The sequence below is a fragment of the Anopheles stephensi genome, chromosome 2, assembly GCF_013141755.1.
Source record: "Anopheles stephensi strain Indian chromosome 2, UCI_ANSTEP_V1.0, whole genome shotgun sequence".
NCBI lineage: Eukaryota > Metazoa > Arthropoda > Insecta > Diptera > Culicidae > Anopheles > Anopheles stephensi.
Genome location: NC_050202.1, coordinates 86,424,026 through 86,451,515, shown reverse-complemented (window position 1 = coordinate 86,451,515; position 27,490 = coordinate 86,424,026). Strand labels below are relative to the sequence as shown.

At 48.2% G+C, this 27,490-nt stretch overlaps 4 protein-coding genes across 10 annotated transcripts; 2 read left to right on the top strand and 2 right to left on the bottom strand.

The window, feature by feature from the left end:
* Positions 1 to 96: 96 nt before the first annotated feature.
* Positions 97 to 10,882, bottom strand: LOC118504966. 2 transcript variants are annotated; one of them, XM_036040090.1, is made up of 5 exons: positions 10,573 to 10,882; positions 1,306 to 1,468; positions 1,077 to 1,219; positions 780 to 921; positions 97 to 674 (listed from the first exon to the last, which is right to left on the bottom strand). In XM_036040090.1, the coding sequence occupies exons 2-5, from the start codon at positions 1,407 to 1,409 to the stop codon at positions 422 to 424; spliced, it is 642 nt and encodes a 213-aa protein (XP_035895983.1). In that variant the 5' UTR covers positions 1,410 to 1,468; positions 10,573 to 10,882; the 3' UTR covers positions 97 to 421. The 2 variants fall into 2 exon arrangements, with proteins under 2 accessions (XP_035895983.1, XP_035895982.1); XM_036040089.1 differs by lacking the exon at positions 10,573 to 10,882 and adding an exon at positions 3,853 to 4,304.
* Positions 8,903 to 11,701, top strand: LOC118504965. The gene is made up of 5 exons (XM_036040087.1): positions 8,903 to 9,193; positions 10,568 to 10,730; positions 10,823 to 10,965; positions 11,077 to 11,218; positions 11,301 to 11,701. The coding sequence occupies exons 1-5, from the start codon at positions 9,127 to 9,129 to the stop codon at positions 11,554 to 11,556; spliced, it is 771 nt and encodes a 256-aa protein (XP_035895980.1). The 5' UTR covers positions 8,903 to 9,126; the 3' UTR covers positions 11,557 to 11,701.
* A 646-nt stretch (positions 11,702 to 12,347) lies between these two features.
* LOC118504964 lies at positions 12,348 to 13,578 on the bottom strand. 2 transcript variants are annotated; one of them, XM_036040086.1, is made up of 3 exons: positions 13,417 to 13,578; positions 12,973 to 13,341; positions 12,348 to 12,887 (listed from the first exon to the last, which is right to left on the bottom strand). In XM_036040086.1, exons 1-3 carry the CDS (start codon positions 13,434 to 13,436, stop codon positions 12,755 to 12,757), a joined length of 522 nt encoding a protein of 173 aa, XP_035895979.1. In that variant the 5' UTR covers positions 13,437 to 13,578; the 3' UTR covers positions 12,348 to 12,754. The 2 variants fall into 2 exon arrangements, with proteins under 2 accessions (XP_035895979.1, XP_035895978.1); XM_036040085.1 differs by having other exon boundaries at positions 12,973 to 13,578.
* A 426-nt stretch (positions 13,579 to 14,004) lies between these two features.
* Positions 14,005 to 24,648, top strand: LOC118504948 (serine-rich adhesin for platelets-like). 5 transcript variants are annotated; one of them, XM_036040056.1, is made up of 7 exons: positions 14,005 to 14,135; positions 15,811 to 16,572; positions 17,660 to 17,758; positions 17,860 to 18,534; positions 18,727 to 19,329; positions 19,406 to 24,038; positions 24,291 to 24,648. In XM_036040056.1, exons 2-7 carry the CDS (start codon positions 16,078 to 16,080, stop codon positions 24,347 to 24,349), a joined length of 6,564 nt encoding a protein of 2,187 aa, XP_035895949.1. In that variant the 5' UTR covers positions 14,005 to 14,135; positions 15,811 to 16,077; the 3' UTR covers positions 24,350 to 24,648. The 5 variants fall into 5 exon arrangements, with proteins under 5 accessions (XP_035895949.1, XP_035895948.1, XP_035895947.1 ...); XM_036040055.1 differs by having other exon boundaries at positions 14,006 to 14,544; XM_036040054.1 differs by having other exon boundaries at positions 14,006 to 15,611.
* The last annotated feature ends 2,842 nt before the right edge of the window (positions 24,649 to 27,490 follow it).

Here is a 27,490-nt window from a genome sequence, read left to right as displayed (position 1 = left end):
CAAACAGAAAATAATCAATCAAACGGTGGCAAAGGTAGAGTGTCGTTTCTTTCTCGCAAAGTACAAAGTGCTAAAATGAAGCTCACAAGCTGGGCGTTTAGATTGTGTTAAGTTTTCGTTTTCCGTTTTTTATTTAGTATCATTTCACACCATTCGCCCTGCGAAACGGTAACACATTTGTAACAACAGGAATCCTTAGCTGGGCAACCGAAAGGCAACCGAAACGGAAACGGAAGTGACACTGAATGGACGATTGATCACCCATCCTGCCTGACCGTGGCACACGCTGTGGCAGGAGGGTTGCAGGTTGAATGGTTGCTGAAAATCGGATTACACTTTTCCAGCTTCCCGAACAACGCTGCAGATCGAATCGGATCGGTCTCGCACCAAGAAACGCACGCCCCGCTGTGCCCGCTGACGGTTAAACGCTGACGGTGGTGCGTAGGGTCGGCCACGAAAGCATTAGGAGGGCGACCGACGACCACCACCACCAGCCGACCAGCACCAGCACCGGCCGGCCGGAAGAGCAAACTTCGTTTTCGATCTTATCACAGTTGAGGAAGTGCTGCTCGGTGGACATCAGCTTGGCGATGCGGCGCAGAAAGACGGCCGAGCTTGGTGTGCACTTGTAGCGGGCACTGTTGTAAACACAGTTCTCGTACGCATACCGGGCACTGGAAAGATTGAGGGAGAGAGGCAGAGAGTGAGAGAGAGAGATAGAGAGGGAGAATTAAATTGACCGAATGATTCGAGAATATGCCGAGAATGGAATGCCTTACCAGCAAAAGTGCATGTACTGTTGGTTGAAGGACTGCTTGGTGGTTTTGGTCATTTCCTCCTTCAGAATGGACACGAACCGTTTCGAGCACGAGTCCAAATCTCGGTGCACCAGCTGAAAGCATCCTTTGTGCCAGAGAAATTCTGTGCCAAAGATACAAATGGAGTTGGGATGAGCAACGTTCCAGGTGACATGGTTTGATAGCAGCCGGCAAGAATGTAGTCAGTTGTTGTCCCGATTGCATACATCCAAGGGCGGGGGAGGGTTTCGGCAACTTTAAGAGGTAGCTTTAACGCACCTTGCTGGAAGCCTCGATCACGGCAAAGAAACTCGTACAAACGTTTCGCACCGTACACCTCGTTGTCGATGATGAGTCGCTCCTTGGAGTCTACGCACACGTCCAGGTACCGCTGGACGCATTCCATGCCACGGTTGAACACTCTTCGATGGCGTGCGGCAAAAGAAAGGAGAAAAAAAACGACAAAAAACCGTAAAGCTTTGGGCCACAAACTCATCATCCTACGTACAGACACCGGCTGTTGATCTGCTCGATGGTTTCGGGAATCTGCACACTGTACAGCAGCTCCACGGCAATGCTGGGCGTTGAGTTGTGAAAGCATTCGTCGAGCATCTGAGAAATCCGTCCGCAGACCGGTTCGGGGAAGGCTTCCGGTGCGCTGCTGCCAGGCTCTGGAATGATGGAGGACAAGCCGAAAACTCACTCCTTCACGTATGTGGGGAACATGTGGAACGGCGAACGCACTCGGAGACCAGATTTATCCATCCACGAAGCATTCCGCAACATATATTGGCTTGAGTTTGGGGCGAAGGATCACCACAAGGCACGATTGGAAGAATGCAATTTGTAAACATCTATCTATCACAATCCCTGAACACCACCATCAAACGGACGTTTTTGGACGGACGAGAGTGCGTTATCCTTTTTCTTGCCCATTTACCCGCTTTTGCCGTTCACGAAGCAGACAGCAGCAACAGCAAGACGTGGTAGCATCTGTGGTGATATTTTTACGACCACGTTAATGCCTGCGTTGATCCTAATACCTCGCCGCCACAGTGTGGTGGTTGTGGTCGAAACACCATTCATCCAGCCGTCGCAGGTCCATTGGTCAAATCAAATGGGCCACACAGAGGCTCCCGTCGTGCTCATGTGCGGTTCAAACCATGATTATCATAGGAATTAGAGAAAGCAAACTGGTTGGGCGGTTACGCGTGAAGTAACAAGTGTATGCTGGATGGCATCTGTCCACCCAACCCACGGGGCACGTGGGTATTATTTTGCCCAAGTCCTTTATGCGGCTTGCTTCTTCTCGGTGGAATCGTTTCCGGCGGCAGAGAAGCGTGTGGTTTTTGCTGGCTACACGTACATGCAATAGCTTTTTGTGCGATGTAAAGCTTGTAAGCCAGCCACCCAAACCGACGACTGTCGTAAATCATGCTAGAAGTGTGTCCTTTCGGATCATCAAACACCACTCATACGTACTGTACCGACTGTATCATCATCTTATCCCGAAGACAACTTCTGGGAATGAACTTTTAACAGTAGCTGCAGCTGTTGGAGGAAAAAAAGCGATGGCAGATCAAACAAATCTTGCACACAGTATCATCCAACGCAAGTCTGTGTCGGAGAAGGATACGAACGGTTGAATTTGTCTTCGCGAATTTATATAAAAAAAGGTTCTTCTACCTAATTTGGCTTCTAAATGAGATTTTTTTCTGTGTGTGTCTAAATGAGAAGCAGACAAATAGAGTAAGAAAGAGAGAGAGAGACCGATTCGTTCTAATTGACGTATTCTAATGAACCTGCTGCTAATGAATCCTTTAGCCAACAAAAACCTGCCTGTTGGAAGGTTGTACATAGACTCCAAGAAATAGAAAGCGGATATTTATATGTTCATGTATTAGAAATCGGTACAAACAGAACTCACATTTTGAGGAAAATTTAAACATTAATTCCTATCTAAAAGAGGACATTAAGGGAAAGAAATTACAAATGACAGCATTTCGAACCAATATAATCACTCAGGGGAATATTTGTTGGGAACAACTGCAAAAAACCCGTTTGTTCTAAAGCTTCCCTGTCCCCTAAACACAGAAGTAAAATTCAATTTTCCACTTTCCATTAACTTCTTTGGCACGGCGTTTGAAATGTGCTAAACAACCGATAAAAAACACACCCCTAACTGGGTTAGAAATAATCTAAGATCCAGCCGAATCGGCCCTACTAGATTAGGCATATTAACACCCAGTAATGAAGTTAGCGTCTGTTGATGGAAGTGTCTTTATTAGAATTGCTAATGTTGTTACACTCCCAGCTGATTTGTGCTGCATTACGCCGAAGCTAACTCAATTGTACTCTCTGGGGGGAGTTAGTGGTGGTGGGGGAGCAGGTTTTTTTTGCATTTGCGCTGATCAAAGAAGATTGGGCATTAAGAATTAAGAAGCTCGACCTTGGACACCGTTCAAGCAATGGAAGGCATAGCTTTCGATTCTTCACATGGATTTAATTGAAAACACGCTTCACACTCAAGCCGAAGCAAATCCAATCAAAATATTTGCTTTCCAACGGCTCGAAAAGCAGCACCACTCGAACTTGAACGGCACTGGAATTATGTTACATTTTCAGCCAAGAATCTGTAAGACTAGAACTTTTTCTTTGTGTTTTGCTTTATCCGATAGCTGCGTTATCATGGTTTTGTTTGTTTACCGTTGCCAAACACTGCGTTACCTCGGCCGCCGCGAAACCTTCAGCGCCGTGTCTTTCAACGCCCGATTGCTAGCTAGCTTGCCGGTGGGCATCTCCTTTCGTGGAGCTAGGATCGCCAGGATCAATGAATTTCATTATTTTGGGTTTTCCTGTCCCGCACGACGGGCACGATCCTGCCCTTGGGCGATTTCTCGAGTTCGGCAACACCATCACGATTCGAATGGCATGCAGCAGTTAATCATCATCGGGGCGCTGGTGCTTGATGGAGTGTCACGTTTTGTGGATGCTTCTCTAAGCTACCATTGCTTTCCAGCGTTTTGTTTGCTGTCCGTGTCGCGCCTTTACTTACCACAGTAAGTGATAGAAAATATGTAGCAAAAAACTACTATCCTTAGCATGGTGCTTTGCTGCATGTTTCGGACCTGATGATAGCGTTGATGCACTGCTTTTATATTATCTTTCGTATGCACAATCACTTGCAAAACACACCTCGTCAGTTACATTTTTAACTCCAACTGCCCGACAGTTCCTTTCCACACTAAACTAGCACGACTAGCAGATAGAGAACACTTTTGGGAGCACGTTTTGCCGTGACCTGATGGCTGACACTTGCTGGCAAGCCAGGCTGGATAGGATGCTGAAACGACCCGCTGCGATAGAGTGAGTAGTGCACACTGCCAGCTTTTCTCCATGGAAACCCAGAGCGCCCGAGACGAAAAGCACGTTACCATGGCTTGCTACTACATTCGATCTGCTGAACAGCACTCGCACACTCACTGCCTGGCACTGTGAGTTACCCACACGACGCCCGAACTGATGGGACTCGTTCTTCAAAGGAAACTCGACAGCGTGCGTGAGGAAAGTGAGGTGCACGAAAGTGTTTGTTATAAAACTTTAAGGCCCCCCCCCCCCCGAAAAAGAGAAGCAAAAGTTACAACTTGAAGTGAAATAGGCAATCAAACAACTTCGCAGCTGAGGTGGAACTGGAAAACTGCTCAACAAGCTTTTTGATACGCGAGTTCTCACTGCCGCGACTGTGTTGATTGATGGCATGAGGCAAAGCGTTTCAATTGCTACTTTACTACAGACAATTGCTTTTCTGATCCTGCGTCAAGATACCGATATTATAAAAGAAAGGGATTATTGAAAACGCCTCCGCAATCAGCAATATCAAAGTGTGAACACTTTTGCCCCAGACAATGCAGCCCTGATTTGAGCCGGACTGCAAACGTCAAGCAAAGGCGGCCACCGAAATATGTTTTAAACTAAATGATTTTACATTTTCTGTAAATCAGATCCCTTCAGCCCCAAAAGAATAAGCAAATTATCCATTCAGCACAGCGCTCGGGTGCCGGGAGCCATGGATAAGCCCGATTCCGAATTTCAATCACGTGCGCTCGGGACCCCAAGCTCTCGGGATGAGAATTTTCTGCATTCACTTGTCGCGCGCGTGAAATCAAATGAGCTGCTGCTACACTGTGTTCCCCCCCCCCCCACTGGTAAGAGCAGAGCTTCGGTGGGTCGGCACTGTTTGCCGGCACCGGCACCAAAACCTAGTGCGGACCATTTCCGGTCCGGTCCTTTTTTGGTTGGTTTGATTTTTTGCTGTGCCGGGCATGGTGATGATGATAGGTGGGGGGTGTTGTTTGTTTTTATTTTCTCCGAATCTGGGTGAAAGGTAAGTTAATTAATATACACACACCATTACACGAACGGGGACGCCAGTTTCACTGCTTGGTGTGAAGAATGTTTTAATTAAATGAGATGGAACGAAACTTGCTGCTCGTTCCCTTAATTGGGCTGTGCTTTCTTTTTTCACGGAGTCAAATTTTGATCAGATTCAATTAGCCTTTAGATACTATTTTTTGAAGCAAACTAGACAAAAGTTTCCCGAAACAGCCACCGACACAAAATTAATGAGAGTCCCCCACACAGTCTCCAGTTGACATGTGGAAAACTATTCATAAATCTGCATGTGCAGCCATCTGTTACCAACTGATCCTTTCGTTTGTTTTGGGGCCGCATGGGGGGCGGGTAAGCCGGCTCCAAAGTTCTCGTGAACGATCACAAAATTCGACGCAAACGCCCCAAACCAATGTGAACTGTCCCATGTGTTGCTTCCAGTGTTTTGTAGGGAAAACTGTTGGAGTGGTTTGGATTAACTCGAAACACCGGTCGGTTGTGGCTTGTACATGCATTATTTATCGCCAATCGTGTGCACAAATGGTCCTAGGCCGAATCGAAGCAGATTTCATTATCGTCACAGTTTAAACGAACCGTTGCTAACGACAAACAACTGCCGGTGGATAATGGGGCACATTAAAGCTGACTCTGCATACATTTCCACAGTGCAAAGAAGTGTCGCTTGTGCATGAAAACTAATTACATTTTATCAACTTTGTCATAACACCGGAAGCGAGGAGGTTCTTCGTACTGCGAGGAATAAATCTGACCCGGGGTCTGACCCGGTACGAACTAGCGCGGGGCACGTTATCTGCTTTAAGCAAGGTCCGCATTAGCGTGAACGTGAATTGTAATGGACGGCAGCACCGTTTCCATCATACCAACTGTCACGTCTCGTTATCGGAATTCACTTTTTTCGTCTTCGATTTGTTTTCGATGTTTCCGATCAAACAGGATGAGCTTTTCCTTTTTTCTTACGTCACTTGCCCGAGATTGTGTTCCTTTGTTCTTGACTAACATCGGCACCAGCACTCTACCGTGCTGTGGTGTAAAAAATCGGTAGATGGACCGGTAGTGATGCTGATGTCATTATCATTACTCTTAGGAAGTCTTGTTTTTTAAGCATCACCACTGATTCATGGAAAACCTCTAGGAGTTTGTTCACGAGAGGGCCATTAGAAGAATTTAACGAGCAAACGTTAGTGGAAACGTCGTATAGAGTTAAAACTGAACTCAACCAAATATTCAATTTATTCTAAAAGCCATTTAAATTTGGAACAATCAATCATATTTCCAAACGCATTGAATTGGCATTGGGTCAGAGATTTGGTGGTAAATCATTCGCATTGCACCGTGAGACACTTATTTGATTTACAGAAAGTGTACCCCGCTTCCCATGGGAGTTTTAAAATGAATGCATTAATTAATAAGCCTTCGCCCGATTTGCAATGGCTTAGAAAGATGCTTGTAACTAATGGCATGTAGGTAGAACCCAGTCTACAACCTCTTTACCACACCAATGTGGCTTTGCTTCATTCCGGAAGGCATCCCGCTGTGGGGATTGTTCAAGTGTGGTTAACATTAATTGCATCGATCGATGGTTTGGAAAATATAGATTAGACTTTGAAAAGGTTACGGTTGTGTAGGTTGATACAATAATAATAGAGCTTCTTTATTCACCCACACATGAAGCTCTTTTTGACCTCATATTTGAAGAAGTACAATGGGTTGAAGCTCATGTCATGAGTTTGTGATGTTATGAGAATGGTACCGGACGACCCAGACCCGTCCAAACCCGGTTTGCGGAATGTGTCAATCAATGACACGCTCTTACATTTGATTTAATAACCCCCACCTTAATCCTTAATCGCCATCGTTGTGGACTATAACCACATAAAACAACTAAAGTATCGCAAGGTTAAACGTCAAGGTCACTTTCGAGAATGACGGAACAAACCTTATCTAAACTAGACATCCGCTCAATTTAAACCCCACTACAAAGATGTCCTTAAAGTGCACACAATTTATTTAGGATCATCCAAACACCAATTACTTTCCCCCATCGGCCGTTTCCTAGAACTGCGCTTCCCATCGGTTCGTCTTTCACAAGTAAACAAATGGCTGACGAAAACTTTGACCGCTTTCCATTGTTGTTCGTCCGGGCGCCCGGGATGATATTCGCTAGCGTTTTGCGTCAAACAGCATGCCCGGCAGTGGCTGGGCCGGGGCACTGTCTGCACCGGACAGATTCACGGACAGATAGTTCATTGGTAAAAGTTTTGCGCGATACCTTCCCCGGAATTGAAGCTTAGTTCGCGTGAAATATGATCGAGCTAAGCAGAAGTGTGTTCAGCTGTCTGTCAGGGCGCGTTAGCGAAGCAATTTATTAAAGCGAAACTCTCAATAATGTACGTTATTGCTAGCAGTGGTTCGCTTTGTCCGGCAGTGCGCCGCTTGCAGCGGGAAATCGGATGTAAGAGCAATTGTTCCTTGGTGGAAGATTTTTCAACGATATTTTTATCCCGAATGGCTCTTGAGCCATTTATCATTGGTAGCGCGCTATCATGGCTTCATTATGTGCCGGTTCAAGATCAATCAACGTTGGTTGCGATAAGATGATGCATTGACGGTGCATCGATCATGCGGTGTAGATGAATGCGAGAAATCTCGTATGGGATATATCGGGGGCCAGCATGGTACCATCCCTCCCAGGCATGGTGTGGAAGACAAATAGTAAACCATTAGTTGAAAGTAACTAATGCTAGCTCACAATAACAACGTATGTAGTTAGAAGACCACCAACACTGCAGAGTTGACACCATGAATTGCCTCGTAGTTGGAAAGCAGCGCTTTAGGGCAGCAAATTTTAGATAACAGCAAAGCGTTTGAGTAATTGTAAATTCAACTCCGTGTATTTTTAAAATAAACACCTCAAACCGAAAAAAAACCCCGAAATTCAAACAAAAACTCCCAGCAAACGAACCATCCCTCCAACCGAGAGTTGAAAGGAAGTCCTCCCCCTTACCCAACAGTGTACATTAAAAACTTTTACAACAGATCTCTTTGCATATGCAAAGCATAACGAACCAACGCAAAAAAAAAAATGCCGAAAGAACTCTTATTCGCAAGAGCGTAAGAAGGCAAACGGATCAAAACAAACATATTAGAACCTGGTGCCGGGTACACCTTACAGGGCGCCTCAGCTACAAGCTTGTTAGCAATTGCAAGGTTTGTGGTTTGGCAACGATGTGAACGAAAATCAATTCCATCCTAAATTGATAAACTTTTTTCATCAACTTTCGGGCCCAAAGAGCGTTAACGGGGCTGTTAAATTAAAAGGTTCTTACAGGTGACTCTAAGCAGACTAAGCAGTTGCTGTGCTTTCATCGTCGTTCAGTCTGCTCACTCGATAAAATCATATGCTTTGCTAGGCTAAAAACATATTGTCAAAGCCCATTTTGGTGTGTTTAATATTGCTCTAATTGGTAATGGACGCTAAACCCCTAACTAGCGCTGAACCAATCAAACCAAACAAATGCACGAAACAAGCGAGTTCCCATTGGTGGGTCGTGCGAGTGATCGTGCGAGCACGGTGTGTGCTCGGGACACTCACGACGACGGGGACGCACACTTCGGTCGACAGTCGGGCGCTGCCGGAGCGCGCGAAAAGCGTGCCCCACGTATATTACCGACCCATTACGGCCCAGCGTGTCACAGACAACGTTGACGCGCGCTTGTGCACGGTGGTAATAAATCGTTCCAGCTCCAGGATCCGTTTGGATGTGTTTCCGGTTACTCGATCGAACCTGTTACTGTGTTGGCATCGTGCGGCGAGTGATGAATGTGGTTTAAACTGAGCGGTGCTTATCGGTGGCAAAGTGGAGTCATGATTAAGTTTACGCACCCTCGTTGATCTTCACCGCGAGCATAAGTACTGAACATGGTGCGATACCGTACACAGCCCCGATTCCGACTCATCTGGTGGATTTGGTGTGCTGTTTGCGCCTGTAAGTATACTACGACAAGTGCGTGAGTGTTGCCTATCGTTCCCGTTTATGTGCAGTGGTGGTCCAGAACCGGACACGACAAACAACCGGCTAATTGAATGCCGAACGACACTTTAACACCTTTCGCCTTTACACTTTGCCGGGCTGGAGCATTCTCGAGAAAGCTTGTTTTAGCTTGATTAACAACGGTAAATTGTCTGCCCAGAAACGCGGAATCAATTAGTGCAAAAAACAGTCCGGGTGTCTTGGAGAATGTTTCTTGACAGGAGGGCGCACTGATTAGCGAACGAGTGGAGCCAGTTTTCGGTGGAAAGGGGTGGGTTTCTTGGAGTCAAAAATATCTCTTTTGGCAGGTGCCGCAGGCGGTGTGCCGGCTGTTGTGTTCCACGAAACAGTTGCGAACTTCATCAAGAAGCATCGAGAAGAAGTGATTCCGGAGCGCAATAACAACGGCCAAGCGGGTTTTGTATTTAATTTACTGAACTAATGCTGAAACAGATCAGCTCGAGCCGCTTATGTGTTCAACGTTTAACAGGAAAATCCTCAAAATCATCCCTCCATCGATTCATGTGCACAAAATATGAATTCTACACATGCGGCTTTTGTTCACAATCCCATTTGAGTCACAATCATCATTATTGTGTTGAGACTAAAGAGCGCAGCTTTTGTTCAACCTTCTCGGAAGCTGGATTTTTGACCGGTTTTATAATAAGCTTTTTTGTTGGAAGTGCTTCATCGTGTGTTCTATTTTCGTTCATTTATTCCGCATCATTCACTAGAAATAAACTCAACGGCGCATTGGACACAAAGATATTGGCGGTTTCGAATAATCGAAAATGCAACATCTGTTGTCGGACATGCCTGTGTCCATACACGAGCTGATGAACATGATTGATTCCAACAATAATTCGGGATAGCTAAATAAACTTATCATGATTACTGTTGATAACAATTCACCGGAGCACAGCACTTGAGTCCCACGGGAATTGATGGACAAAAAAGAATTAGGACCAGATGACCCTCACCGCTTAATTATCCGACAGTGAGCCTTGGTTAAATGGCCAGGAAATGAATAAATATACTACTGGCGTAGGGAATATTGTGGAATAGGGCAATTAATTGTAATCATAAATGTGTTACCAATTGTCCAGGCATCCAGGCGTGTGGACGGCCTTAAAAGACCCTTTAAGTATCATTCTCATGACATGACCAGCCCATCCCCCGTTTCTTCTTACTAGATCCTGGCGTGGGACAGTTCAAAGTTCCAACGCGTTGGTCACCGCTGAAGAGTGACAGTTATTTTTGTAACATCAAACGTTGCTAGTTACTCCACCAATTGTCTCTATGACTTCACTGTTTCCCTTTCTTGCTTAGCTTACCTGCCGAACGCCAGCGGTGCCGTCTCGGAAACGGTGTGTGGCCGGGCTGGACAACTGCTGGGCAATTGCTTCCGTAATTTCACTCCCTCCGTTGCCGTGGAAGCGCTGCATGCGGTCAAAATTCCCGACTCGCTGGAAGAAATCAGCAACCGGTGTCTGTAGGTATCCGTGGGCTGAAACCTTGTTCATTCCTCCATACCGGTCGCCATCATCGCTTACTTCGTTTTTTTTTTTTTTTTTGCTGTGGCAGGATCTTCAACCGTGGAATGGAATGCGTCCGCCAGTATCTGAAGGAGTGTGTGAACGCACGGCAGCGGAAAATAATTGAAAACGAAGTGTACGGCGCCCAAAAGTTGTACGAATTTCTGTGCTACGACCAGGCCTTCCAGCGAGGTATGTAGAATGCCGCCCGGTATGCGTAATCTGTGTGCAAAAAAAACAAAGCAAACGAGTGATGACAATTATGAGAACAAATGCCATACAAATGTGCTTTCTCCGTCGCAGAGTTTTTGCGCCACAAGAGCTGCTTCCAGCTGGTCCATCCCGAGTGGGATCTCTGCTCGAGCCAGTTTATCGGTGTGCTGAAGGAGGAAATGGTTCGCACCACCAAACAGTCCATAAACGTCCAGTACATACAGTTCTGCTGGTAAGTGGTGGTGTGTCCTGGTCTTTTTTTTTTTCGCTGCTTATCGTTCAACGCTCACTGCCGACTCACCGACCTTTTCTAGTGCCCGCTATGCGTACGAAAACTGTGTGTACAGCAGTGCCCGGTTCATCTGCAAACCGGATTCGGCCATGTTTTTGCGCCGGATCGCCAAGCTGCTGTCGACCGATAAGCACTTTCTCAACTGTGATAAGATTGAAAATGAGCTTTGCTCCGGTGCGGTGCGACAGCTGCCGGCCAGGATCTCTTCCGGGCGCCTCACGTTGCTTGGTTCGCTGGTCCTGCTGGGGACGATAGGGCGCCACTTTGCGGTGCGGTAGTTGCTGCTGGAGAACGACGGACTGTGGCGCGACAGGGAGGTTGTGTGGTTTTTTACATGGCGTTGTTATCTTTATAGATGTGTAGTATTTAATATTCCATTCATAATGGACTGATCAGCTAAATAAATGTACATGTTATGTGTCACACGGTCTTGTATTGGTTTGGATGTCTATATCGTTGAAATAGGTAGAGGACTAATCCAGTTTCTTGCTTCCAGAATAGTCTTGAACCATTCATTCCTTACTATTTCGAACCATATCGGAACATCACTTTGCGTAATGAGGATGTTCTGGGTAGGAAAATGGCACCAACCAGAATGAAGATAGCGCGGAGATGAAACAGGAAATTGATACCAAGAGCAATTTGTGGACATCTTCCCCCCAGAAGCATGCTGTTTCCTACCCACACGGTACGGTGTACAGCAGGACCAACGTGGACACTGACCTCGATTGGCTGTTGTGAGAGCGTGTTTCCTAGTCCCGTTGATCCTGGTTACCGCTCTGATTGATCTCTCGGTCTCGGCAAAAAATGATATCACAATGCGCTCACACGTAAGTATTGGACTTCCCGCACTTAAGCTGTAATATTAAACATAATAACACTACGGCTTCGGTCCGAAACGCTTCTTGTTTTTCTTGAAGCTCGGTCCAGAATTTAATATTCTCTGCTCCAAACTGTGCTCCCACGCGAAATATGTTACAACATGCGTAGGTTATCGCTCTTTCTATGGCGTTGTTTGTTCGTACACCCCCCCCCCCCCCCCACCCCCCCATTCATTTTCCGAGCCCAGTAAAGCAGAGTAAGCTACATAAAAAGCATAGGAAATGTATGGGCGCATTGGACAAAAATGATGTTTTTCACCCATCCTCCCAAAGCGACAATGCAGGGAAGGAGTGTCGATTATGCTGTGTGGTTTCAATTCCTAGAGGCATTGGCACCACGCCGTGTTGATCTTTGCTATTTCGACAAACGCACTCCTACACAGCACATTATAAAGGATGGGAATAGATTTATCTGTAAACAGATGTACGTTTTTGAGTGATGCGGGATGAACAAAATGTTGCTTTTAGGCGGAATATGGAGTCAAAAAAAATACAAACTTCAGAAATGATGGTAATGCAGTTACGACTAGAGAAGCCAACTCCGAACCGAACCCGTCTTGAGCGGTTATTAAGAAATCGGTAAGCTTACAAACCGTTACAGGTCTTCTACAATTGCTTCCAAACAGTCGGTCATGGGATTGGACAGACCGTGGTTAAATAGTACAATCTCATCAAACAGATACTCGAGCGAACCAGGCAGTTCTGGGTTCCAGTTTTCGGCGCACTCACTGCAACGAAAGCAACGAAACGGAGTCTGGTAATTTATCATGAAATCAAGCACACAACCGGTGCAACCCCGGTTTAGACACTTACGCGCATGCTGTCGGACGTGTGTCACAAGGGAATTCCGGCTGCGCTTTGAGCTTGGGCACCGCATAAAAGCTTTGCGTACCTCCCGCACTGATTTCGGTGTAAATGTCGTACAGCACCGGGAGGGTCGGCAGCTTTTCCTCCGCCTGCTTTATGGATACCCGGCGCATTTGCTCCCGTATATCGTCCTTGTTTGCAATGCGCATTGTGGCATGGGACTCGGCTTCGAATATGCGCATCAGTATCGACTGCTCTGGGGTAATGTGCAGTGTCGCGAACCATAGCTCATCTTCCAGGTTGTTGTATGCTACCGTTTCTTCCAGGCACGGCAATGGCGGTAGATCGATCAGCTCCCCAAGATCGCTGTGGCATCTACGGTAGTGTTGTTTAAATAGATACATTTTACTAAACCAGTAGCAACAATTTTCGCACTTCAGTCCTTCGTACGGCTTTTTCGATGGCTCCATTCCGTTTGTTTTTTTGTTTTCCGTTGTGTAACTCTGCAACGCTTTACCGAGAATCCACGTTGAATGTAACTTTGAACGACTTGTCTGCTAGTCTGTAAATGCTGGCAGTTTGCTGACTTGCACAGCAGTCCATTGTACAAACAGACAGCATTTCAACAGAATTTTAAAAGCGTTGCTTTTTTATACCATCAAAGTGTGTGCTTTCGATGGATGAAAAAGGCACGACAATAATGTAAAACGAAAACTAGTTATTTCTAGTAAATGGTGGACACAAAAAGAAATAATCTAATTGACTGTGGCCAACTTGAACGGAACGACGATTTACACAGCATTCTTATTGGTTTGCTTGATTTTTAAAACGATAAGAGAAATTTTCTTGTGCGATGTTTTCTTTCCAACGCGGCTGGACAGTGGTAGTCCAGCGGTGCCGACCACAGTTTTGGTAGCTGGTTGAAAAAGGAAAATAAACGATTTTATCTTTCGGGGTTTTCGAGGTAAATTGAACAAAAAAATAAGACACCATTCCGGGCTCTTGAAACGCTGCCAACGCGTTCGATTGGGACGGTTCTGTGTCGTGAAGGAAAGCAAAATGCCGTCGCCAATTGAATCGGTGCTGGCTGTCAGATTTGACGTGCAGCAGAATTCAGTGGTGTCATGTTTTACGATTGCAAATTTGCATCGTCCTCAGTGTGTAATTCGGTAAAAAGAACGGGTTTCCCGTTAGAAAAAGCAGCAAACGGCACAGTATCCCCGAGCGGAAAGCTGCCCGACTAGAACGTTTGTCACGGAAAGCAGGCAGCGGTCCCAAATGCCGAACAGCAAATAGCCATCGTGCAGAGCTTCTTTCAGAAGACGAATGTGTCAGACACGGGGAGAGTGTAGTGGTGTAGAATTCTATGGCCATGGCGAGTTGCCGTCAATGTTGGCCTAACGAGCTGGGAGCTCCATTTCTTTAGACGAGTGGCGAACGCCTCCTCCGTGCCAGTTAGCAGGGGCAATATTCAGTGTTTGCTTTACTCTGGTTGCGAAAGACTGTTTCATTTGTGGTGCATTTCGTTCGCCCCAGCTGGTGGTGGTTTCCGGAGCGAGAAGAAAATTCCAAATACGGGTAATGTCTGCGGCTGAGGGGCAAGTCGTTTACCCATACAGTAGTGTTCATCTTGGTGTGCAAACGTCGTACAAAAAGTACCGTGCCCCCATCGAGGCATTTTCGTGGTAGATATTTCGGGGGGCCCAGTTGCGCTATGAAGAAAGAAATAGAAAACGATTGCATGGAAAAATAGTGGCACGAAAATGAGGAAAGAATAAATTGTGTGGTGCGATAGTGTGCGTGTGTATGAGTGAGCAAGTGTATGTGAGTGTGTGCATGTGTGTGTAGAGAAGACGTCGCGGCGCTGGTATCAGCAGCAGCAACAGCAGCCGCAGCCGCACCAGAGCAGGCAACGGGTGTGCCAGACGGGAAGGAACGTATAAGGAAGAGGAGCTAGAAGAAAAGGTTTTCCGATCCGACGTCTTCGAAGCTTACCAACACCAGCACGTACGTAACCTACACAAACGCACACGTGCACAGCCGCAACTGATCTAAGTAAGCGGCGGTCTCGCGCGGCTGTCAAGTACGTACGCGATGAATATTGTGAGCAGCAGTAGCAGCAGCAGCAACAGCAGCAGCAGCAGCAGCAGAAGTAGTAGAAGTAGAAGTAGAAGTCAGCAAGGCGAGAAGTGCACGGCTGCGGAAGGTGACGGTGGCCGATGGTGAGGAGTGATTTTCTGGCACGTCGGCTTCTTCTCCGAGCCGGTGGTGTTCGGTGGAAGTGGACAGCAGCTGCAGCACTGTCAGGAGAGAACACGTACGAACACACACATTAACACACTCACCGTCTTCCTGTGCGTGGAAATGTGTGAAAGAAAAACGAACCAGGCATTTTACCAAGTTAGGGAAAACGAGTGCAAAATCACACAGGAAGTTTCATACGAAAAGGGAAATCGGTTATATACATACCTAGTTGAATGAACATTTGTATGCAGCTGATATTTACGCAAACGGCGATCCGCGTACAGACAGAACATCGTCGAGTGTAAAGTATCGATAAGTTGCTGTGAACGACCCCCCGGAACCCGGCTGTATGGGGCACAGTGCTCAAGTGATGTTAGCTAGACACCCAGTGGAAGTGTGAGGTTGGTTGAAAACTTCATCCCAAACGATAGTTTCGCTGCTATTTCTTCTCCCAAACCCAGCGCGTTTTTCTGGTGCCTACTGTGATGTGATTAATATTTGGCAAGATCAAATCGCGGCGAAACAACCATCTCATTTGCAGTGTGGAAACTGTGCTTAATGGAAATCTTGCTTTGTCCCGAATCTGAATTTTCTATCTAGGACGTGACGTGCCTGGTACGTTAGAAGATATTGTGGCTAGCGGCTGGTGGATAGGTGCATTAAGAGGCAAGCGATTGGTGGTGAACCGATCTATACCCTTCGTCCGTCGCTCGAGGGAATTGGTGAACCAACCAGTCCCAATAATTGTTGTACGAGCAGCAAAGAAATACACCCCATATTCGGTGTTGAGCGGTTGTCATACGGGAGGCGGAGGAGGACACTTCCGCCACCGGGGGTCGGTAGTGGAATCGTTGCCGGAATCGAACGATGGCTCCCTCGCCAGAACTTGGGCAGCCCAAGGCGCCCGACAAAACTGGCAGTGAGGCACAGCACGAGGAACCATCGACTTCCGGCGAAGTGACCGACCGTACGTGCCCCACAGCATCCTCTGCCGGAAGTGTTGGTGGTGAGACAGATGTTAATAATAGCTCCGTCGCGACGGGCAGCACCACCACGAGCTCTTCAATCAACAGCGGCACCACCAGCACGAAAGCAGCAGGAACAACCGGCGCTCCGATCGGTATTGTTCCGCCCGTCATCAGTACGATGGCCATGTCGGCTTCAACAACGACCACCACCACCACCCCGGCTACGGCGGTAAAGGTATCATCGTCTTTTTCGTCATCCGCCCTCACGCCAACATCTGCCGCATCCAGTAGCCATGGGAAAGGTGCAGAAAGTAACAAGAACTCGTCAGCATCATCCAGCACCACCGGTAACAACAAAGACAGCCACCAACAACAGTCATTTGCACAGGAACCGGTAGGTATCAATCCGCTCGCAAACACACATTTCGATAAGCCATAGATGAGAAGGAGCAGGAGAATAGAAGGAAGCTTAGGAGGAGGTGACATCAGTCGGACCAATCTTCTTCTGATTCATTATTGTACTGCATTTCCCTTCCCTGGCAAGTAGAGTGCGAGTAGCTCAAAGTTGTTGGAAATTTGTTGTTTCTTTGCATGAAATGGCAAAATTTCGGCCATATTTGTTATTTGACGTTTCATCATATTCGTGCTGTCAGATGGGATTCGCCTTTGCAGAGTGTTTTCTGCGTGCCGAATAAGTGTGTGCTGCTCTGTGTGTGGGGAAGAGTTTGGGATTGTGTGTGTCACTCGCTGGTCATTCTTTTTCTAATCGGTCCGATGCAATTTATCATATTTTGTTCGTGTAGCGTTGATATCGGTGTATGTTGTGTGAGAGTGTGAGATAGCAGGTTGGTTCTTGGACGTGAAAGCGAAGAGAAAAAACGCATACATGGACATCACGTCAAAAGTGTATTGCAGAAATGTCAAGCATATTACCCTAGTCTTGGCGTTGCTACAGACGAAATCAAGTTAAAATAGTTAAATTATTGATAAGAACCAGTTCAATTTCACATCAGTAGTGTATTTTTCGTTAAAAAAAATGTTTTTGATTTGAACTTTGAGTGCAATGGCACACAGCAGAATAGCTTTTTGTGTATGCGATGAATTCGATGTTTCCCTGTGTGTCATCAGCTACGAGATGTGTGTGTGTGTGTGTGGTAGTGTGATGATTGAAACAGGGTTTGTTTGTGTATGTGTTTTGGTTTTATTTTGAACATCTTCAAACGAGGATATGGTGAAAGTAGGAGGATATTGACAGACACGTGCCTGCAGTATGCAATTTTGGGGTCGATAATATTAAAAAATATCGTTAAATTGAGTTAAATTAATTATCGAAAAAAAGTTCTTTTTCATAAAAATTTGACAGTAGTGATTTAAAGCACATTTCGGCTTTACTTTTCAAAACAAAATCGTTATTTAACTTCGTACTGTTTGACTGTTTAAACATGTTATATTCACACCTATTCTGTACTATTTCGTTTCAGCTCGCCACTATGAATGAAGATGCTCTGAAAGCTTTGCTGGATGAAGCGATCACTTACAAGTGCCCGAAAGATCGTGAGCATAAGAGTGCAACGTTTAATGTTCGTATTAATGTTGCTGCCAATACGTTTTGGCTTTGGCCGGTGTGATTCTTATTATTTTCGTTGTTTTTTTTTTATTCTTTTCTCTACACATCACATAGGAATTGTTGAGCAAAACGGAACGCGAAGATCAAGAGCAAAACTTTTCCTTCACAAGTCGGCCGGTGCACAGTAAGCGTGCCTCGGCACGTCCGACACAGGGCGGTTCACTGCAGGACATAACGGAGGCGACCAAGCAAGAGTACGGATACACGGAATATTGTTCCGGATCGAGTTTTTCTCACAAACGACACGGTGGCGGAGGTCATGGCGGTTTCCGCAGCAAGCGCCAAATATCGTCGGTTTCCTCGAGGCAGCGCGAGGGCGGCAGTCTGCCTAGTAACGTGAACGAAACGACCACACCGTCCTACATCAGCGAGCAACCGTTCCTGAACGAAGTGCGCCGTCCGCTCAAATCAACGTCGGCAAAGTTCTCCGCCAAAAGCAACGACTACGGTGCGCTCCTGCGATCGGCACCGCTCAATGCGATCGGTGCAACTGATTGGAGCGGAATCGGTGGGCTGGCCGGTGGGGAGGAATCTCAATCGAATGCTGCCGGTGGCGAGATCGGTGTTGGAAGCACGAACTTTGGATTACAGCGGGGTGGCGGAGTTATTGTTTCCGGGCCCGGAACGGCTGCACATACTATCATCAATATGGGTGAGCTCGATTCGGATGTGGGTCCGTCCGGTAATCGTGGACTGTTTTCCGGCCATGCGAACAACGCACTGCAACAGGTAAGTGGCAAACGCTCTGGGCTTTGGTGATTGTGGACAAATGGCGTAGGGATTCTGTTGCCAGGCCGCCTGATTGCACTGGGACGTTCGAAATCCCCGCAGCATTTGTCCACCTCATCAGCCCCTGCGTTGGGTTAGGCATTAGGCGGAAGGTAAAATCCACACCCACACCCATCTGGTTAATGTATTCAGTTGTGTATGTTTGTGTCTCAGAACAATCACTACGAATCCAGCGCGGACGAGATCGAAATGATGGGAATGGGTGCGTCCAGCAGTTCATCGGTTGCCGGTGGCATCGGCTGCAGCGTTTCGAGTGGTGCCAATAGTGGCGGAATCGGAGGGGCCACCGCGTCATCCGGCACAACCGTTACGTACGGTGGTTCAGGTGTAGATTCGTACGGTAATGGAGGCACCAGCAGCAACAGCAGTACATCCAGCAACAGTAGCAGCAGCGGCAGCGGGGCCAACCTCGTAGGATCGTCGACGGGGGCCGGCGGTGGACTTTCGTCTTCGGCAAAGAAAGCGTTCTGCTACTCGAAACCCCAGTACACCACGCAGGCGTGCCTGGAAATAGGGCAGGCGACCAATCTGAACCGGCCGTCCTCGATGCACCATGTCGATACGACCGTTCCGTTGCCAATGCTGGAGACGGTACAGCTCGGTTCCACATATCCGGCGGTAAAGTGCATGATAGACAGCAGCAAAGTGGATCAGTCCACCATGAAGTCGGTGCTTTCGTCAAGCAATCAGTTCATATCGACCACGAGAAGTAGTCTCACTTATCCGACAATACAGGTAAGTTGAACGAACGCTGGAGGGGAGGTTTCACGCTGGAGGTGTTTACTGTACTTTCGTTTTTTCTTTCTTGTAGCAAAAGTTCGATGAGAATGCAAACTCTGTTTCGCAGTTTGGCGGTAGTGGAAGCGGAGGTGGTGGTTTAGGTGCATCGAGCAGCGGCAATCAGATGGGAGTCGGCGGTAGTTCTGGCAGCGGGTCCGGCAGCAAGAAACCTCGTAAACCCAAATCCGACCGTAACACCGTGGTGGTGGTGCCGGAAAACATCGCCGGCTACCGGGGCAAATCCGATATCGAAGCGCTCGTCAGCTACATCGAAAATACGGACAATGATAAGTCGCATCCGCCGCAGCACCAGCTCTCACAGCAACAACAGCTGCAGCTTCAACAGCAGCAGCAACAGCAGCATCATCAATCGTCACAACATTCGTCCTCGAAGGGAGTTGGTCTCGGTGGTGGCAACAGTGCAGCAGGAGGAGGAGCTGGAGGCGTAGGTGCGAAAAACTCCAACTCCAAGCAAACGGGTTCCGGCACCTCGGGCAACAGTATAACCAGCGGTAGCAGTGGTTTAGGTGGATCCGCGGCCGACAATGGCGGGGAGGAGAAATCCAAGCGCAAGAACGAGAAAAAACGTGAACGTGCAGCCAAAATGAAGAAAAGCAATTCGCTCGAGGAGCTTAGCAGCTGCAGCAGAAAGAAGGTCGAGGAGGAAAACACGCGACAAAATCACGTCGAAAAAGCGCGCGCACAGGAAACGGATCCGGCCGTCACGCTGCGTAACAGTAAGTCGAAAAAAACGGCTCAAGCTGCAGCAAACGCCGGTACCGGCAGCGGTGCTTCCGCTGCATCGGCATCCAATCTGACCGGAAGTAAGGACGCCGGAAGCGGGGGCGGCAAGCGCTCGGAGCGAAGGTCCTGGGGCACGGAAGAGCTGACTTTCTTCGGTAACGAGGCGTCCACCGCATCGGTTCAAGCCGGTGGCGAGGAAGGTATTGCGGTTGGTGCTACTACGGGCGTAAGTGGTGGAAAAGGCAAGAAGGCCAAAGAACACAACGCAACAACGGCCGGCGTGTTGAGCGCCAACAGTGGAAGCAAAACCAGCGGCTCCACTGCGACCGCCGCATCAGACGTATCGTTGGCGTTAAATCATAATCATAAGAAACGCGACTCACTGCGATTGTCGGTCGAATCGCTGTCGGCCCTTGGTGGTGGTGGTGGCGGTGCCGGTGGAGAGTCGTCCGATTTTCACGTCGTTACGAAAAAGAAGAAAACTAAAAAGAAGGCCCAAACGCTCGGTTCGGAAGAGGTGAATACTGCCACCACTGGATCCGCGTTGGTTAATCGACGGTATCAAGGTGGAGCTGCGGCCCAAGCGATGGCCGGCGGCAGTTATGCACGTAACGCGTCCAACAGCGGCAACAGCGGTGGAGCTGGAGCTGGTGGCGGAGGTAGTGCCGGCAATGGCGGCGGTAGATATCAGTCCAGCAGTCATTTCGCGGGCGACCGTGAAGTTTACATGAACAACGATGTATCGAGACGAAAATCGACGTCCTCTGTTCCACCTTCCGAGAAGTCCGATTCGAGCGATGCCGATTCAGTCCATTCGTTACCGATCGAAACGAACGCCTCCCGCAAACAGCAGCAGCAAAAGCAGCAGCAGCAGCATCAGAACCACCAATCAAAAGGCAAAAGCAATCAGCAACAGCAGCAGACTAGTCAACAGCGTCAGGGTTCGGGCGTAGCGGCAACGTCGCAGTCCTATGCAGAGATTGCACGTATCGCTAACGTGGAGAAAGGATCAGGATCACAGGGGGGTATAGGGCCAAACGGTAGCGCTTTACCTGCTGGCGCACCAGATGGGTTGGGCAACCATCACAATCATCATCATCATCATGCCGACGGTACCGCCGGGAACGCATCTGCCCACGCAAATATGATACAAGATCTCAACTCATCGGAAGCCTTCCCGCAACTAGTCGAATCGCAACAATTCCATCCGCACCATCACTCCCAGCCACCGCCGCAGCCGAGCCAACAGCAGCAGCAACTCCAGCTGCAAACACTTGCATCGCATGTTTCGTGCAATAACAGTGGCGGAACTGTACATAATAGCACCAGCAGCAGCAGTGCCGCTAGCAATAGTAGCATTAGTAACAATATTCATACGCTAGGAGGAGGTAGTAGCATCACGACGCGGGCAACATATTCGCAAAGTTTGCTTACGGCTGTGAACAACTCGAACGATGAGGCAAACAAACAGCAGCAGCAGCAGCAGCAGCAGTACGTGTCGGCCGGTGCCGGAGCAGGAACAAACGGCAACAGCAGCAATGAAATGGTGTCGACGGGTGGATCAGCTCCTTCCAACAGTGGTGGACATACGTTGAAGGCCGTCAGCGTCGACAGCACCAAAGCGTCCCTTCACAAGTCGAAGAGTGTGGATAATAACGATATCTACTACTCCAACGAACACTATCCCGCGCTGGAGAAGACAGTGAAAAGCTACCATCATGCCCGGGCCAATAACAGTGCCGATCCGCCGCCCGGTGCGGTTGTGTCGTCGTCAACCGCGACCTCTGCAGCAAGTGTCGTCAATGGTGGTAAAAACGCATCGAAATCGGCCCCTTCATCCACGGTTGTTGTTGCTGCTGCGGGCAGCAACTCAAACTCCGCTTCCAGCACGTTAAGCTTCGGCCAGGTTGCTGCTTCGGCTGTGTCTGGCACACAATCGACGACGTCCACCAGTGGTGCCGGTCATGCCCCAGTGAACTCTACCGCAGCAAAGAAAGGAAAGGCTAAAAAAGATCTCAGCGGTGCCAGTGTAGTTTCATCCTCGTCGGCGGCTGCACCGGGACCACAGCAGCAGCAACAATCGGACGCCGAACCGCATGGTGGAACGGAATCGTGGAACCATGCCGCCGGCGGCGCCGTGATGATCGACACGGACTCGCAAACCAGTACCATGCTGCCGTTTGATACGCGAAGCCCTATGAACGGTGGCCCGGGGGTAAGCAGCGGCAGCACCATTCACTTCATACAAACATCGCCGCAACCGCAACAGCCGCCTGTGTCCGGTGGTAGCGCATCGTCGTCGTCTGCAGGCGGCAAGCGGCACAAAAAGGACAAACAGTCCGCTGGCTCTGTGGCGGACAGAAAGACGGCCGGTTCGGCTCACAATCCCAATCACAGCAGCCAGTCGAACAGGAACAAGAATCGTCCGGCGGTAATCATCGTGAACGACAACGAGCCAAAATCGAACGAATTTACCTTCGGGTTTGATATTGACCAGGAACTGCTGTTTGGCGACTTTAGCGAGGAGGATCGTAAACTGCTCGAAGGCGATGGCAGCTGTCCCGAACCACCGCCACCGAAAAGCGGCAAGGCCGGCAAGCAGCAGCGCAGGAATAGTGCTGCTGCTGCACCTTCGCCGAGTAGCAACAGTACCGCGGTACAAACGACCGATCTGGACTATGCGCTGATGCAGCAACCATCGGCGGCCGGCGCCTTATCTCCAAACGCGACACTAAACGATACGCGCAACAGTATCGGCAAGACGTCCCCCTCGTCCGGATCCTCATCCGTGTCGTCTTCGTCGGCATCGCTTTCCTCGGCTACCACGTGCAACAGTTACCAGCAGCAGCAGCAGCAGCAGCAGCAGCAACAACAGTCAGCTTCACTGCCCGTGGTGCAGCTGGCGATGGCCGTTGATCAACCGAATGACGCGGCCGAAACGTCGCCAGTCGAGGCCGCCACCACCGTACCCGGAGCGAACATCTACCACCAGCCGCCACCGGTGGCGCACACCTTACTTTTCGGTAAGATCTACACGCAACCGCCGCCCACTCTGCCACCGCCAACGGCCGCCTCCACCGTCAACCCCTCCCGAACACCAGTGGTGCGGCATCACCATCACCAGCCACATCACCACAGCCAGTACGCCCTTCCACCGCCCGTAGTGGCCCCGGTGGCCGGGGCCGTGCCCACGGTGAACGCTGCAACCGTTGCCGTGCCGGTAAAGGATGCGAACGCCAACCCGACGGTCCCACCCGTGGTCGCAGTGCCGGCCGGGCATCTCATCACGGTTCCACCGCCATCGCTACTCCCGACGCTGGCCATTGTTCCGACGTACAACAAGGCGGTGATCATACCGGCAGCGGCGGCAGCGGCGGCTGCGGCATCCGCTCTTCCACCCACGGTTGCCGTGACAGTGCCGCTCGTTGCCCCGGCCGCTCCTCCACCAGCAACTGCCATAATTGTTGCCCAACATTCACCGGCGGTCGGGGGCAGCAAGGAGCTGGCTGTCCTGCAGAACGACATTACCAACAACAATAGTGCTGGCTCCACCACCGCCCACCACAACGCGGCCCAAACCAATGCAGTTACAACCAACAATAGTATTGCTCAAAGCTACCACCAACAGCAGCAGCAACTGCTACAGCAACAGCTGCAACAGCAAGCGCCGAAGGTTCAGGTAATGACGGTGGATACGGCGGCGCAGACCCAATCGCACACACCGTCACCCCCGTCATCGTCAGTATCGCAACAATCTTCCACGTCTTCCACGGCGGGCGCTGCCGACGGGCCGACCAAGTCCCAACCGATGGTCGCTGTCCGCGAAAAGATGAAGGAGATCAATCTGCGATTCATTGCGCCGGAGCAAGTGCACACGACGGATTACAACCACGATAAGATTGTGTTTTTCGTAGGAACAGGTAGGTTCGTTCACGCAGAGGTGTAAGCTTTGGGTTTCATCCCCATTCATATTGGTCTTGTCTTGTCTTGTGATAGTCCTTTTGCTCCTTCCGACTTCCCTAATAATTATTTCTTCCATCGAGGTTGGTAGACCTTGAATTTCCACCCACCCAAACACGTATACTGAAATGTGATTATTTAATGAAACTAGGGTTTAGTACAAATTTAAAAGAAAATAAGACACTAACCGAGTATCATGTTTCCCTTTGCAGCATGGGAGGACGCCATTTGCGGCAGCAATGGAACGACGAAGTACTACGAAGGTCAATAATAATGGGTTCGCACCGTCGTTAAACCACAAATTCAACAGCAATAGCGTGTAGGAGGTGTGGGGTGTAGGCAGCACAACCAAGAAGGTGTGGTGTAAAAATCGTCGTATCTGTTGTATCGTATCCCCAATCGCTAAGTCAGTTAGTTTGTAAAGAGCTGAGCAACAAACAAAGCGCGCTTACTGTGAAACGTCTAGGTCAACAAAACAAAATGAAAGTCTAATGGTTTACGAAATCGAAACAAAAAAAAAAGGAAAAACAACACAAAAAATGCTTAGCATTCGTAAAATATTACACAAAACGAAACAAAAAAAGAAAACAAAAAAGAAAACACGATAAACCAGCAGTCGACGAGCAGTGACGGTTGGGTTGAACGCGCAGGGTTCGGAAGAGAACGAGCGCGTGGGAGTGTTGTATAGGTTAAGTGCAAAGTATATAGCTAACACATATACACATCATAGGAGTACGTACGCGAACACAGCAACAAGGAAACGCTTGCAAGCAAAACCAGTATGCATCTTGGATTACGCACACGCCTACTACGATCAGTGTTGTTTACTAAAGCCGCCAAAGCCGCGCGTGTCAGTGTGCGTGCGATGAAAGCGAAAAGAAAAATGTTTGTTAGTGTGTGTGTGTTTTTTTTTCGTTCATCTTATTTTACACAACATTCTACGTTACCCCGTTTTGCCCGTGCTTTTCTTTAGGTTTTCTAAGATCGTTCGTAACGGGTGAACGCCACACATAATACGTTCCCCTCGGCCAATCGTTTGCAGCAGAGATTAAGGTGAGATACGGATTGTTCAGAGATACGGCGGTCAGTTGTGTAAAGTGCTGCGGCTCTCGGTACGTGTGCCATTGTTTCTGTCGCGCTGTCATTGTGAGCAAACGAATGGATTTCTAGGCTTGTGTCCCAGCAAGCCAACCCCAAATAAGCACTCTACATACCATCCCGTTTTCCCATGGGCACTTGACTCAACCACACAGCAAGATTAGAGAATGCACCAATGATCGATGGGGTTTTTTTTAGTTTTCATTGCTACTTTTTGTCATTTTTTGTTGCACATCCGTGTGATTGTGTGCTAGAAACCTGAACACACACACAAAGCCTACTAACTAGCTAGTTCTTCCGTTGCTTCCTTACGTGGTTAAGTTGAAGTGACGACGATAGGCTGCTGCGCAAGCGTGGTAAACGCGATCTGGTTGGGGCGCATTGGTTTACACCCACACATTGTATGGGTCGCTGTTTGAATTGTGCAAACGAGCGAGACCTACGTTAGCGGTGACGTTTAAACACAGTAGTAAACCATATAACCATATTGGCACATGCATATGTGTTCGTAGGATGCTAAAGCGAACAGACAAAGAAAAGGTTAAACAAAAACAGCTTAATATCGTGTAAGCTAATAAACTGAGTAATCAGAGTTTGCGGTACGTTGTGACACAATGTGGATAAAAGTGTGTATGCGACTGGTGGTATGTTTGATCGGGAGTAGTGTTGGAGAACAAAAAGAAGAAAAAAAAACAATCGCTGTACGTAAGCAATCGCGGGTGTGTGAGAGAGTGCGTGTGTGTGTGTGTGTGCGTGTGTCTTCTGTAACATAGTGCGAATAAATTATTATTACTGAAAGGCAGGTGGAAAAGAGGAAAGGTATAACATAACTACCAATGTGATTTTAGTAACTAAACAATGTAGAGAAACAGCAACTGTAGAGAGAGCAAATACTGAAGAAAGAAGAAAAAAAAAACAAAACTGATAAAAAGAAGAGGGGAAAAAAGAGAGCGCGAGAAGAAGGGTAGGGTAACATAACTATATATATTTAACACACACAATAGGAAGGTGAAAAAATTTAAGCGACGGAGCAGCACTTTTTGTTGGTTCTGCGGGCGCGCATCGAACCCCCCAGCAGAGGGGGAGGGGGATGGTGGGACATAACGGTAAAGTCCGGCGTGTTGGGCATGTAGAAGGATTTTGGTCGTAATAATACAAGAATCATAATCTTCCCGTGCGATACATGGTGTCAGGCGGAAATGTATGGTGTGGTTCGTGTGGGAAGACAAATAAGTCCATTCGGTAGGAGCAAAGAGTGAAACACGGTTCAACATCAAGCTAGCCAGGCGGGTGTTTATGTTGAGTTAACAATCGCGGGACAGGCAGTGGAAAGGCAGGAAACCAGAAAGGATACAAGGAGGAGTCGTCATATTTTGGACTGTCTGTTTAAGGTTGATTGTGTACTGAGAAAGCGTACCCGTTGCATATACAGATTCATTTGGCGATACCGTTGACAACCGTTTCAAACTGTTCGGAAAAGAGAAAGAGAGAGAGAGTGAGTGAGTGGGTAAGCGAGGGAAACCGTTTCTGTTGTAACATGAAAGGAAAAGCGTAGCATGCCTTGAACCGAGAACCGGACATTTTCTTCTCCTCGAGCAAGAAGCCACAGCCATTCGCCCGTGGTTAGTACGTTCGATCCGGAAGGACTCCGTAACCGGTCAGAGCTAATACTGTAAACTGTAAGTAAGAGTTATACTATATATACAATATTTAAATGCGAAAAGAAAAATCGTTACGTTGGCTCCGCTTCGACGGTAGTCAAGGAGGAAGAGCGAAAGAGAGAGAGAGGATGTGGGGGAAAGGTGGAAAAGAAGGGGGATGTCATGAAGTTGCAGTAGTAGCAGTGGCGTGATGCGCCACCACGTATAGAGTTGGTGTGAAACCGTGTAAAATGTATGTTCAGAAATAAGAAACATAAGCGTAGAACACACTAAAACACACCGAAGAGAGGTAAAAAGGTAAAGAAACCACAAAAAAAGGAAAACAAAAAAACAAACAAAACCAACACTCAACAAGTCACAATCGAAGATAGAGGGGCTTTTGCTGTAGGGAGTTGGCGGACCGAAGCGGTTTTGGAGGTGAAAGCTTAAAATCTATCTACTGGTAGTCATTAGGAAACTTAGGAAAATCGAGGTGAAAATCAAGTAGAGTTGGGAGCGAACCGTGGGGGCCGGGAAGGGAATAAGTGGTAAGAAAAGAAGCGCCAGAGTGTGCGTGTGGTTGGTGTTCTGCGAACGTGGTTCGATTAACAGAAAAGGTAAGCGCTACCTTTAAAATATACTGCAGGTGGAAAATATGACGGGGAAAACCCCCC